Source organism: Saimiri boliviensis, chromosome X, assembly GCF_048565385.1.
Source record: "Saimiri boliviensis isolate mSaiBol1 chromosome X, mSaiBol1.pri, whole genome shotgun sequence".
Taxonomy (NCBI): Eukaryota; Metazoa; Chordata; class Mammalia; order Primates; family Cebidae; genus Saimiri; species Saimiri boliviensis.
The window spans coordinates 12,255,204-12,269,313 of record NC_133470.1 but is presented as its reverse complement, the minus strand read 5'-3'; the positions used below and the strand labels follow the sequence as shown (position 1 = coordinate 12,269,313).

At 41.1% G+C, this 14,110-nt stretch overlaps 1 protein-coding gene across 2 annotated transcripts in view; it reads left to right on the top strand.

Annotated features, from left to right (window-relative positions):
• The first annotated feature begins 5,873 nt into the window (after nt 1–5,873).
• Nucleotides 5,874–14,110, top strand: part of PIR (pirin) — a 107,881-nt gene continuing 99,644 nt past the window's right edge. The window contains exons 1-2 of one of the 2 annotated variants that reach the window (XM_074391805.1): nt 5,874–6,057; nt 7,940–8,087. In XM_074391805.1, the coding sequence (XP_074247906.1) occupies nt 7,992–8,087 (96 nt within the window). In that variant the 5' untranslated portion in view covers nt 5,874–6,057; nt 7,940–7,991. The remainder of the gene's footprint in view (nt 6,058–7,939; nt 8,088–14,110) is intronic. The other variant, XM_003920344.3, reaches the window with a different exon arrangement.

Genomic DNA, 14,110 nt, shown 5'->3' with positions numbered 1-14,110 from the left:
CTCTTTCACTGTCCACTATGATTGTGAGGCATTCCCAGTCATATGGAACGGTGAGTCCATTAAACCTCTTTTTCTTCATGAATTACCCAGTCTCGAGTATTTCTTCATAGAAGTATGAAAATGGACTAATACAGTTGGTATAAATGTGGAAACACCTGGGCACAATCTCTTGGGATTTCCATCCCTTCTTGGGGTGTAAAACACTCAAGGGCAGCTGGGAGGAGTGGTTTCCTCTAAGTCAAAATGTCACAGATTTATTTACTTATTCTATTCATTCACTTCCTCCGCTATTTCTCTTGACTGTTTCTTTGGCTCTGTATTTTCCATGACTTTAGTTACATACTAATTTTTGGCAACTTGCTATTTTGATAATCTGACTTAATTTACTCAAATTATATGCTGCACTGTCACCTTTACTCAGTTAGAATTTTAGGAATTTTCTCCAAAGCTTGTTCATGCAAGCCCTTAGCAAGCAACAACTAAAGGGTCATGGCATGGGATAATTTGACTTCATGATGTGAACAAACTTGTTTACCTGTGCTTACATTTTTAAAATAAAAAAGAACCTGGTAGAATCATTATGAGAGAGAGAGAGAGAGAGAGAGAGAGAGAGAGAGGAAGAAAGAAAACCAGATAATCAGAGTCCTTCTGTCTTGTGGCAGACCTGTATTTTTCTCTCACTTTAAAAAATTCACTTGACTCATGGCTTTAAACACCATCTATATGCTTAGGACAGCCAGGATGTCTCTCCTGAATTCCAGACTCATATTTGACTGTCAACTTGTCTCTGTACTTGGGGTATCTGATATATATCTCAAACTTGTCCAAAGCTGACCTCCTGATTCATCCCCCAAACTAGTTTCTCCTATAATCTTCCTCTTATCAGCTAATAGGAACTCTCCCCTTCCAGTTGCTCAGGCTAAAGAATATGGACTCATCTTTAATTTTTACCCTTTCCTTGCACTGAACGTTCAATCCTTCATGAAATAAGGTTAGTACTATCCTCAAATGTACCCCACTGGGCCACTTTCCAATACCTCTACTGCCACCTACTGGTCTGAGTTGCCAGCACCTATTGTACCAATATCCTGATTGTTCTTCCACTCTTGTCCCTGCAGTCTATTCTCCACTGAGTGGCCAGAGTGATTCTTTTAAATATAAGTCACATCTTAGCACTTCTCCAGTCTGAACTCTTCGCTTGTCCCCCCTGTTCTGGTCGCTTAGGACAGTCTAACATCATCCCATGATTATTCTACTTCATCTTACCACTCCTAAAACTGGCCTGTTTTCTACTCCTCCAATATTCTGAGCAACATCTAGTCCAGGGCCATTGCATTGGCAGTATCCTCTGCTTAGCAAACTTTCCCAGATATCTGACTGGCTCATGTCCTCATTTCCAGGTTCTGCTTCAAATGGCATCTTCCTAATTGCCCTATGCAGACCACCCTGTTTAATATTACAGCCTCACCCTCCACCCAGCACTCCAGTCTCCCTTTCTCTGCTCTATTTTTTCTTGCTTCTACGGGATTCATCACCTTATAGCATAATACATAATTTACTTATTTATTATCTTTATTATTTGTTTCTTCTCACTAAAGAGTAAGACCATAAGGGCTCCAACAGCTTATCTCTGCAGCTTGAACTTTGCTCATGGATATCTCTTCTTTGGGGGCATCACTCTATTACCTTCTGCACGTATTCCTTCTGGTGCTAAAATAATCTGCTGGTAAGTTGGGATCTGATGTGAATTATCCACACTTACTAGAATTGAAGATTAACATATCACCTCTCCTAAGGGTGCTTGCATATCAAACCTCAGGTTCAGTGCTGGAACAAACTGCCCTGTTTTTTATGAAAGGAAATGGATGAGTAGGAGGTGGAGATAGACACTAAAATGTTTGTTGTTGCCTTTTGTTATCACCTGCCCTGTCGCCCGTGAAACCTTTATGTAGACTGTCGGCATTTTGTCGATCTTACTCCTATTTTTCTAGTGGGAGGTAAGGATTTGTGGTCTACATGGAGTTGGTGAACTGTGAGCCCTATGAGTTTTTGTGAATAAAATTTATTGAAACACAGCCACCATTCCCGTCTCAGAGCCTTGGCATTTATGATATCCTCTATTTGGCAAACTGTCAAGTGTTGTCTATGTCTGCTTTCAGTCTACAACAGCAGAGGTGAGTAGTTGTGACAGAGATTGTAAGTCTCAAATACTTACTATCTGGCCTTCACAGAAATAAATCACCAACTCGTATTCTGGAAGCATCGTGCCAACTTTGGAAGTGATCTTGCAGCTTGCCATTTAGTTTAACAGCTCAATTCAACAGAGAGTCACTACATTTACTGCGTACAAGGTGCTAGAGTTGGAAGCAGACAAAGTAGACAAAAGGATATAACATTTTGGAATCTTTCTAGTCCTGATTCCCACTGTGACTCAAATTATTTTTTTTTTCTAAGAGTGTATCACGAAACATTTCAAAATATAGAAAAGTTAAAAAAAGTCAAAGCAGCAATACCCCACCATCTGGATTCTACAATTAACATTTTGCTGTATTTGCTTTGTCATATATCCATCAGTTTATCCATCTCTCTATTGGTCTATTAATCCACGTTGTTGTCATTCCTATTATTATTGCTGCTATTGTTAATTTTTGGTGCATTCAAGGTAGGTTGCAGACATTAGTACACTTAATCCATAAACATTTCAATATACATAACACGAACTAGAGATTGTTATTCAAATTAGTTTTTAGTTTTTACTCCAATACTGTGATTTCGAAAGCAGCCTTCATTCAGCCAGAAGACAGAACTTTACAAAAGCTGAAAACTGAGAAATGTTATCAGGGTAATTGAGGTAAGTATCAGGGAACTCATTCACATAAATTTCTCCAGTTTCCTGGTCCAGAAATGAATCGGCCTTTCAGGCCTGAGAGTATTTTGCTTGTGATGGATTCTAAGAAAGTTCTGTGGCTCAAAAGAAAGAGTCATAAGCTCTTTTTTTTTTTTTTTTTTTTCTGAGACACTGACAAAAACCCAAGGGAAATACAGAGAAAAACACAATTATGAGTTTCATGCAACAACAGATCACATGTAGCTTCTGGGTCAGAGTACTGGTTGATGGAACAGACCAGGTCTGTGTAGAATGCTCTCATGAGGGTGGATATGGGAGTCACATGTACTCGTCTTTTCTGCATATATTCGGATGTCTTCAACCACCCAGTACATTTACGGTCTTCGTAAACCAGCATTTACGAAATAATCAGTCCTTGACTTGGAGCCAATTGGTTTCCTGGGTTCAATGAGTCTGAGTCTTCAATATGGAATATTTCAGAGATATTTATCACCTAATGAATAGCAGCTACTCTGCCCTGAAAGGCAAATTAACAAAATCTGCAAGAAGGAACTTTTGAGTTGATGGTTTCAAGAAGAAAGAAACAAAAATGAAGTGTTTAAGATATCCATGTACTTATATAATATGTATCCTTGAAAAGAAATTAGTTAAGTTTTACAGAAGAGGAAAATGAAATTCTTGAATAAAAAAGAAAAGAGTCAAAGTACGTCAACAATGTGGTTGTCTTTCAAGATTATAATGGTGTTGTGGGGCTAGGGGAGGAATAGCAGGGGATGGGGGATTGGGGAGGGATAGCATTAGGAGAAATACCTGATGTAGAGAATGGGACGATGGATGCAGCAAACCACCACCATGGCATGTGTATGTAACAAACCTGCATGATCTGCACATGTACCCCAGAACCTGAAGTAGAATAAATTTTTAAAAAATATTATAATGGTGTTATTTGGAATCATTTATGGAAGGCTTTGTTCATCGCCGTATCAGCATGAATTTTCTTTATGCTTCCCAAGATTCCAAAGGCTATCAACAGTCTGTCTACACACTCATATATTTAGCCGCCTCCTCCACATCTTGATCTGGATGTCAATGACAGTGTGAAAAGTGCTCAAAGCTTGATACACAGGGTCACATTTCTCATCTCAAAACTGGGCCCTGTTACAGTAAAACATATGCCCTTTGTTCATTTGTAAGAGTTCTTACCTCTCTCACCTTTGTTTCTCCTCAATTTAAGTCTTCTACCGTTTCAGACTTGTTTTTTTTTTTTTTTTTTTTTTTTTTTTTTTTTTCCTGCAGGGGCCTGTAAATGGAATTCCCTGCATTGCTATAACCATGCACACCCTTGGACTTAGCTTTTACCTGTAATCAGCTTCTGAAAGACACAGAGAGGGACCCTTCACTCCTAGTACACCTTTTACAGCTGCAGCGGTGGAGGAGACAGTTGCGGAAGAGTTACAGTGATGATAAAAAAGCAATACTTATTATTCCATAGCACTTTTATATGTTCATGTGTATTATCTAAACTAGCCTTGGATCACCTAAGTAAGGTGACGAGGGTCGGTTTAAGCCCCACTGATATTTTAAAAGCCCAGAGGAAAGTGTTTGTTCCTCTACTAACCTGTTCTTTTAGAGCAGGGTCTGCATACTAGGCCTGCAGCCAAAATGAGTAGGTAACCTACTACCTATTTTTGTATAGCCAGAGGGCCAAGTATGGTTTTTACTTTATTTTATTTTTTTGAGACAGAGTCTTGCTCTGCTGACAGGCTGGAGTGCAGTGGCACGATCTTAGCTCACTACAATCTCTGCTTCCAGGGTTCAAGCAATTCTCCTACCTCAGCCTCCCGAGTAGTTGGGACTAGGGGCACGTGCCACCACGCCCAGCTAATTCTTGTATTTTTAGTAGAGATGGGGTTTCACCGTCTTGGCCAGGATGGTCTCGATCTCTTGACCTCGTGATCCGCCCACCTTGGCCTCCCAAAGTGCTGGGATTACAGGCATGAGCCACTGTGCTCAGACTTTTTTTCACATTTTAAGATCAAAAGACGGCTATTTCATGACAAGTAAAAATTATATGAACTTATAATTGTATGAATTCAACTTTCAGTATTCATAAAGTTTTATTGAACTACAGCCACATTCATTTATTTATGTGTTATCGATGGCTGCTTTTTTGCTACAAAGGCAAACTGGAGAATGTACACGGCCTGCAAAGTCAAAGTATTTACTAGGTCCTTTACAAAGTTTGCCAACCTTAGAGACACTACTGTCTTTCCTTTCTCAAAACCAGACATTGAGCCCTCTGGTGTTAGAGAATAGAAGCTGCAGCTGTGGCCATACCAGTAGTTAGTAATCTTAGTAATGAACTAGGTCCCTTCACTTGCTTGTACCAGCTCCTCATTCTCCTGGGAAAACTCTCCAACGCCGGCCCACTGTGTTCAAACAACATACAAGCTCTTAAACATTTGTCTCCCTACTGGAGTGTGCCTTCTCTTCAGGTAGGAGTAAAGATGTATGGCTGCCCACCCCTAACCCCGCACTCCTTTCCAAAGACAAACAGCAGGTAACTGATCTACAGAACAAACAGTTGTGTAGTGCTTAGAACGTGATAGACTAATTTCATTCTCATTGTAACCCTGTGAGGCTGGCACTACTATCATCACCAACCTCATTTTACAGAGGAGGAACCAGAGGCACAAAGAGGCTGAGCCACCTGTTCCTTGTCATGCCAAGTGGTGTCTCCCAGCGGTGGAGGCAGCACTGGAATCCATGCCGTCAAGCTCCGCGGACTGAGTGACAAGGACACTTCAGTTAAAAATAGGTTTCCCACAAAGCCGATCGAAGCATGGATCAGAGCACCTGCCCGGGCCACACATCCCTCCTGGAGCACAGCAAGTGCCCTCTAAATTACTCGAGTGAGCATCTCTTCCCGGCAGGAGAGGCAGGGAAGCCAAAGGTCAGCCGAGCAGGCCTGGGAGAGGCGTAGGGCGGAGCGAGAGTGTAGTGACACTCCCTAGGGCGGAGCCCCAGCCCAGGGCCCCCGAGACCCAGAGACTCCCGCCTCCAGCCTTCTCTAGGCCGCCGGCCGCGAAGCGCTGAGTCATTGTGAGGCGACTGGACCTGCACTCTCTTAACCTGCCCTCCCTGCAGTCGCTCCCGGAGACTCTCCGCGTCCCAGCCGCCGCTAAGGCTCCAGGTGCCGCTACTGCTGCGTGAGTACCTGGGGCTTCCGCAGGGGTCCACTAGATGGGGGAATGCTGGCAATTAGTTTGCAAAATCCTGCCTTCCGCAACCCTCTTTAGACTCCTGGGGGAAATAACAAGAGATACTTAAATTGTGCTATGAAATTTGATGAAAGTGGTAGACAGCTTTTCTTTCTGCAAAGCGCTGCGATCTAAGCACCTCATCAGTTGTTTACATGCATGCAATTTAATTGCAGGAGTCTAGAAGGACCCAGACATAATCTGGATGGGGATAAACATACTTTCTGGTTGCTTTGATGTAGATGATGACCAGCCTGTACTGCTTTGAATATTAAGCTCATTTCAGCACCCTACATTTCCATCACCCAATAAATATTTATTGATTACTATTCAGGGAGGATACATTTTAGGGTAGGCCTTAACTAAGCAGAGCGTATGGTGGAGTAGAGCCTTTCTGAGTAACAGCAGCTAACATTCTCACAGCACTAACTGCACCCCTTTGAGGTAGACAGTCTTATCGTTCCATTTTACAGATAAGAAAACTGAGCCACAGAAAACCTCAGGTCACACAGCTGATATGTGGTGAAGAGATGCAAACCTAGGCTGTCTGGTTCCAGAGTCTGCTTTTTGCCAAACCACCTCTCTTGGTCTCAGTAGGAATCTTTGAAGGAATTGAGTGTATTTCACCTGAAGAAAAGATTTAAGGGATTGAGGGTACTGCTTGAAAACACTTGGAGAGGAAAAGACATTGATCATATTCCTTCTAGGATAGTCCATTAGTTAGAACTTAGACCTCCCAAAGAGGAAAACACTTTCAAATAATAAACTCTGGCTATAGCTAACTCCGGAAATACGGCATACATTGCCAAGAGCAGCTGGCCCATGACTTGCCTATGCTCTAGAAGACTTCACAAGTAAGTGGAAAGATTTCTTGCCTAAAATCTTGGCCCTGAATTTTCAGAAATAGATGGGTCTTTGAATTCAGTGACCCTCAAAGATCCCTTTTAATGCAAAGATCTTCAGCATGTTCCGGTAAGAGTCAGGGACCTCTTGGTTTTTCTCCTTGTTCCCTAAGGCACCACACAAACCTCCCATCTGTCAGCCTTGTTGGTAGCAACTACCTCATGGGTGCTACCAGTGAGGCTGACAGATGGGTGGCACTGGGGAGGAGGTGAGGAGATCGATATAATTCAGTGAAGTAAAAAAGATAAAATGTTCACTGGAGGTTTTTAGTTAAGTGCCCAACAGAGCTGCTAAAGTCATACTTCACTTAACAATGGAGATAAGTTCTGAGAAATGCATCATTAGGTGATTTTGTCATCATGCAAACATCGTAGAGTTCACTTATACAAACCTAGATGGTATAACCCGGGTGTGTAGTAGATTATATGGTATAGCCTATTGCTCCTAGGCTACAAACCCATACAACATGTTCCTGTACTGAACACTTAGGCATTTGCAACACAATGGTGAGTATTTGTCTATCTAAACATATCTAAACATAGAAAAGATGCAGTAAAAATTTGGCATTATAATCTTATGGGACTACTGTCATACATACAGTCCATATATTGTTGACTGTGTAATGTTGAGTTAAATGTCATTATGCGGCAGGCACATGACTGTATAGCAAACCTTTGCACAAGATGACTATAGGATTACATGAGATAATTGTAAATAATTGATGGGGTACTGGGCACCTAGTAGGTATGCATACATGTTCACTCATCATGGTTGTTTTAAATCACCTAACCCAGGCCCTGCACATAGTAAGACATCAACAAATTGTAACTGCTACTACTTTGTGCATCTAATCTTAATAGCATTTATTTTGTAGCCCTGGGATATCCTCTTCTTTATGACTTCTTTTTTTGTTGTCCTTCATTTTTAGCCCTCCATCCTCTACGGCTCAGCATCAGAACACTCTCTTCTTAGACTCTGATATGGGTTCTTCCAAGAAAGTTACTCTCTCAGTGCTCAGCCGGGAACAGTCGGAAGGGGTTGGAGCAAGGGTACGCAGAAGCATTGGCCGACCGGAGGTATGCTAGTTGGGTGGCCACTCTTTGTTTTCTTTGCAGAAAGGACTGGTGGGATGTTGATGGGGATTCGGTAAGCGGGGGCCAAGACAATCATGAACTGCACTGTGGGGTGCGTAAGTGCAAACTTCGAAGTTTGCAGTCGGGGGCTCCATGCGAACCAGCCCCAGCCCAAAGGGGGTTTCTGTAACGTGAATACAGAGGTGATGGGCAGAAGGTGCAGATGAGCTTCAGAAAGTGTCTCTGCATCTCCCTGCACACTGGCATGCCACCCTGGGCTGACCTGCTATCTGCTTCAGTATGCATATCGCCAAACATGCCCACCCCACAGCATCTATTTGCCCACACTTCAAAGCACCAGGGAGTAACTGTTTCTTAATTCCAAATTCCCAGGAGAGAGAATCTGATTGGTTCAGCATAGGTCAGGTCTTCACTCCTGGCCAATCTGCCATTGCCAAGGATTCATAGAGATACTGCTGGGACCCAACTCTGTAGACCTCTGGTGAGGGACAGGTATAGATGGGTCTAGCTCTCAGAGAAGGTGATTATAGATTAGGTAGATGTCTTTCAACTTTAGAGAATGTTTTCATTTGAATATGGGAAATTTGGGATTTGTGGGGGAAATAAGTCTTCTATGCACAGAAAGGTATCGGATAGTGGTCATAGCCCAGGGAATACAGCCCCTAGCACCACATCAGATCCCCAAAACATTTTCTAATAGAAGAAATACGTTACATAGATGGATTCCATTTTGAAAAGTGGGACTGGTTTGTCCCTCTTCTTAAACTCTAGTAATTTTCATATTACTTCGTTGCTCAACCTAAGGTTTAAAAGGGTTACTTTCTCAACTTTTTAATCTTTGAAAGATATTTACAGGGTTTTTTAAAACTCCTGGCCTTCCTCAGTGAGTGCTGACCTACATTGTTGATGGTTTCAATTTTTAAAAAATTATTTATGTTTTAAAATTTTGTGTCCTTTGACCAACATCTCTCCTTCCATATCCTCTCAACCCCTAGCCGGGGTAACCACCATTCTCTATGCTTCTGTGAGTCTCATTTTTTTCAGATTTCGTATATGAGTGAGATCATGCAGTAATTGTCTTTCTGTGCCTAGCTTATTTCACCTAGCATAATGTTGATTGGCTATTGAGGCAGAGGAAAAACTGTCAACACAACTCTCCATCAGCCCCATCAGGCCATTTCTCTTTCCAATTAGCTTCCTGTTTACACCTGAATATCTTTTGAGGTCAATCAAACAGTGTTTACTGAAGGATACCCTTAAACAAGATTATTCTAATGGCTAAATGTACAGGGAGTGTTGGGAAGATGCAGTTGGAGGTGGTATCATATTCTACTAGGCTACGTCACCAACAGAACAATTGGAAAGAGTGTTGGGGCCCCAAACACACCTGTTAGTAAGCCATTATTGTATATTGAGGGTAGCTAACACTTTAGCCCATCTGTCAGGAACACATCTGCTGAGAATTTCTTTTTTTTGTCCTGTAAATCCCTTTGGTAGTTTGATGAAACCTATCAATTTCTTCTAAAGCTGTGTTTTAAAATATGTAACATAAAATACATAGGATTACTAAAATAAAATATATAGGATTACCAAAGAAAACTTTTATACTGAAACATGGTTAAGAATGTTTTTTTGAGAGGGAGTTTCGCTCTTGTTACCCAGGCTGCAGTGCAATGGCGCAATCTCGGCTCACCGCAACCTCCGCCTCCTGGGCTCAGGCAATTCTCCTGCCTCAGCCTCCTGAGTAGCTGGGATTACAGGCACGCACCACCATGCCCAGCTAATTTTTTGTATTTTTAGTAGAGACGGGGTTTCACCATGTTGACCAGGACAGTCTCGATCTCTTGACCTCGTGATCCACCTAAGAATGGTTTTAAAAACACTTTCATAATCCTAAGTTTACATTAAATAACACAATTTGGAGGCAGTTCTAGTATATTTCAATATATCTACTCACAACTAAATGTGATATGAAAATAACTTTGATTTCAATTGGTGACACAGTCACGGGTGCTGGTAATTTACTGTGGTGCATTGACTACATTCATAATTGAAGAAGTTAAATTTCAGTCTGGAGATGGCAGTGATAGTTGTACAATGTAAATATATTTAATGCAACAAAACTGTTCATGTGAAATGGTTAAAATGCTAAATTTTATGTTGTGTATATTTTACCACAATAAAAAAAAAAATAGTAGAGGTTAGTGACAATAAAGATGTACTTTTTTTTTAACAGTCCAAGTTTACAACCCCTCTGAGTTCTATCAGTGGTGCCAGGTAAGAGTCCATGGCTGATAACTTTAGCTTTAAAGATCCCCATATTTTACTGATTTAGGTCTCCCGTATCCCAGGTATGACTTTACCCTAAGGAAAAATAAATGGATAGGAATCATTCCTAATCCAATCAACCTGGTTTAATTGCTATTGACACAAAGGGTCTATTCTTTTGTTTCCATATAATTGTACATTTCTCATCACGGGATTATATAGAATAATTTTGTGTCCCAATGTTTTTTCATTTAACAATGGTAGCATAAGGACTTCCCAGGTTATTATAAATTCTTCATAAACATCATTTTAATAGTTATGCCATATCCCATATATAAGCATAGCATTATTCTCTTACTCATAAATCTATTTTTGACCATTTAGATTGTTGCCATATTTTTTTGCACTCTACAGACTACCAATTTGCCAGAAACGTAGACTCCCTAGCCCTCCTATAAGCAGAGAATGAAAGCGTCTGAGAATGAATGGCAACAATTTACCCTCTGGCACAGAAAAGAAGAAGAGGAGAAGGGCAAGAGGATACACATCTGCTGTCCGTCTTCCTCTTATAAGAGATGGAGTGGGGCAGGCTTGCAGTCTTCATACAGTTATATATGGGCCAGGCTAGCCAGACTGGAATTTGAATGGCTGAGTAGCATCATGTTAAGAAGTGGTTCCTCTGAGCTCTCAGCAGGAGAGAAATCTACTACTCGTCTGCACTTGCCTCTATGCCCACTCCTGCTTCTGCCAGGCACTACTCGGTGGAATGTGATTCTCTGTGGATCACTCTTATTTTTATTTTTTAATGAAGAATTTCAATCATCATAGCAAAGTAGAGAAATAGTATGATGAATCTCCGTATTTCTTGCATCCACAATGATCAACTCATGGGAATCTTATTTCATTTATATTATCATCCATTTCTCCTCTCAAAGTATTTTGAGGAGAATTCCAGCTGTTATTTCATTTATAAATATTCAGTTTGTATCTCTAAAATATAACTTGAAAAAAAACCACTACAATCCTATTATCACCCTTACAAAAAATTTTAAAAGCCCTTAATATCATCAAATAGCTTTGACTAATCTTGATCTTCACTGAGTTAGCCTCTGTAGATGGTGTTTTCCATTATCAAGGTTTCTAGATATTGAGTCAAGGAAGAGGGTCATAGAGTCACAGCTTAAGTCCATTCGAGGCTGTATCTAGACGTCAGTCTAGGATACGTGCTGCAGTTTTCTTCTGCCTTCTCGTTGTTATCCCCAGGTTCCAGTCTAGAGGCCGAGTAAATCCAGAAGGTAGTCTGAGCTGTTGGAGTCTATCTTGAAGGGCCTGTTCCTTCAGCTGCTGCCATATTGTCTTGATGTAGGCTGACTTACAATCACCTGACTGCCACCACGGACATTATTGCCCTTATATCAGTTAGGATTCGATTTAACTGTGTGTAACAGAAAGCATACTCCAAAACCAATGATATAGATAAGTAAGGGTTTGTTTCTCTTCTGTAAAATCCCAAAATAGGCACTCCAGGGTGGCCTTCCACACTTCTCAGGGACCTGTGTTCATTCTCTCTTAGGTCATAATTCTTAGTAAATTCTTGGTGCATCACCTTATAGTCCAAGACAGCTGTTAGGGGAATGGCAACCATTTACCCTCTGGCACAAAAAAGAGGAAGAAGGGAAGGGCAGAAGAATACATATCTGCTGTCCATCCTCCTCTTATAAGGAATTTTCCTAAAAGTTCCATCCTGCAACTTCTACGTTGTAGTTAGATTCAATCATATGACAACAACTAGCTACAGGAGAGGCCACGGACCTAACACGTGTACCACTTAGTACATTGTGGAGTACCTTCTATGTACACAAAATTATTGTAAGTTCAGTGGAGCATTATAAAAAGGCATAGCATTGGCCACATCCCCAAGGAACTATCATTCTTCCAGTGCTTCCTGAAGCAAATAAAATGCCAGGCTTTATTATGGGAGTACCACAGGCCTGAGGGGTGGTGGCCACAAGTTTTGATTGGTCTTTTTTTTTTTTTTCTTTTGAGACAGTCTCACTCTGTCTCCCTTGGCTCGCTGCAACCTCTGCCTCCTTGGTTCAAGCAATTCTTATGCCTCATCTCTACTAAAAGTAGAGATGGGGTTTTGCCATGTTGGCCAGGCTGGTCTCAAATTCACAGCTTTAAGTGATCCATGTACCTCGGCCTCCCAAAGTGCTAGGCTTATAGGCATGAGTCACTGTGCCCAACCTGATTGGCCTTAAGAGATTAAAAGAAGTAGTTTGTAAGCTGCCACTTGAATTCAGCAGCTAAAGGATTTAGAACTATTTGAATGAAGAGAAATTCTCATGTGGTTTAAAAGTGTTAAAAGATTGTCAATTTGATATATATAGAGAGAAAGATGTGAATGAATTGGGGAATTAGCAAAAACATTTTAGAAAATCAGAGTTCTATAAATTAGATACTGTCTACAGATAACACATGTTAATTTTACATGCTATTGAATCCATGCTAAATGTTTAGAGAATATTAGGAAGTTTGACAGGGACTAATACCCAGTACTGAAAATAACAATTTAGTACAACAGTCTAAGGCAGGCGTCCCCAAACTTTTTACACACGGGGCCAGTTCACTGTCCCTCAGACCGTTGGAGGGCCGTCACATAACTGTGCTCCTCTCACTGAGCACCAATGAAAGAGGTGCCCCTTCCTGAAGTGCGGCAGGGGGGCCGGATAAATGGCCTCAGGGGGCCGCATGCGACCCGCAGGCCGTAATTTGGGGACGCCTGGTCTAAGGCAAGATATTCTTTCTTTTTGGAGAGGAAGTGTGTCTTACACCTGTCTCCAATTTTCTGGCAAGATAATCAATTCATCCCTCGGACTCTTAACTCAATCAGCCCCCTAGCTTTTTCAGTCTCTTTCTTGTGCTGGCTTTTCTTCCTATGTGTATTCATATTTCATGGATTGGTGACTAGAAGGATTAAATGGGCAACAAATATGACAAATAGTACTGATTTGGTTTGAATCTCTGTGTCTTCCCTACTCCAAATTCTTATCTTGAAACCTAACACCCAATGTAATGGTATTAGAAGAGGAAGCCTTTGGGAGGTGTTAGGTCATGAGGGCAGAACCCTCAGGAATGGGATTAATGCCCTTATAAATGAGACCCCGGAGAGTTAACTGGTTCCTTCTACCATGTGGGGAAACAGCTAGAAAGCACTGTGTCTGAACCAGAAAGTTGATCCCTCACCAGACACCAAATTTGTTGGTGCCTTAATCTTGGACTTCTTAGCTTCCAGAACTGTGGGAAATAAATTTCTGTTGTTTATAATCCAGCCAGTTTATGGTATTATGTTAGAGCAACTCAACCAGACTAAGACAGAAAATTGGCACTGAAATTGGGCTTATTCTTCCGTTGTCTTGAACAATAGGTCTTGGTTTCTGTTTTGATGTCTGACTAAGCTCCTTATGAAATGGTCATTTGGCCACACCCTCGGTTTTTCTCCTGAATATTTTTCTCATTCTTTATAATATGGATAGGCTGAAGATTTTCCAAACCTTTAAGTTCTGCTTCTCTTTTGATTAACAGTTCTCTCTTTATTTCTCTCTTGCATTTTACTATGTGCCATCAAGAGAAACCGGGTCCCTCAACATTTTGTATACAAATAGCATCAGCTAAACATCCAATTTCATTGCTTACAAGTTCTACCTTCCACAAAACACTAGGATATGAACACAGTT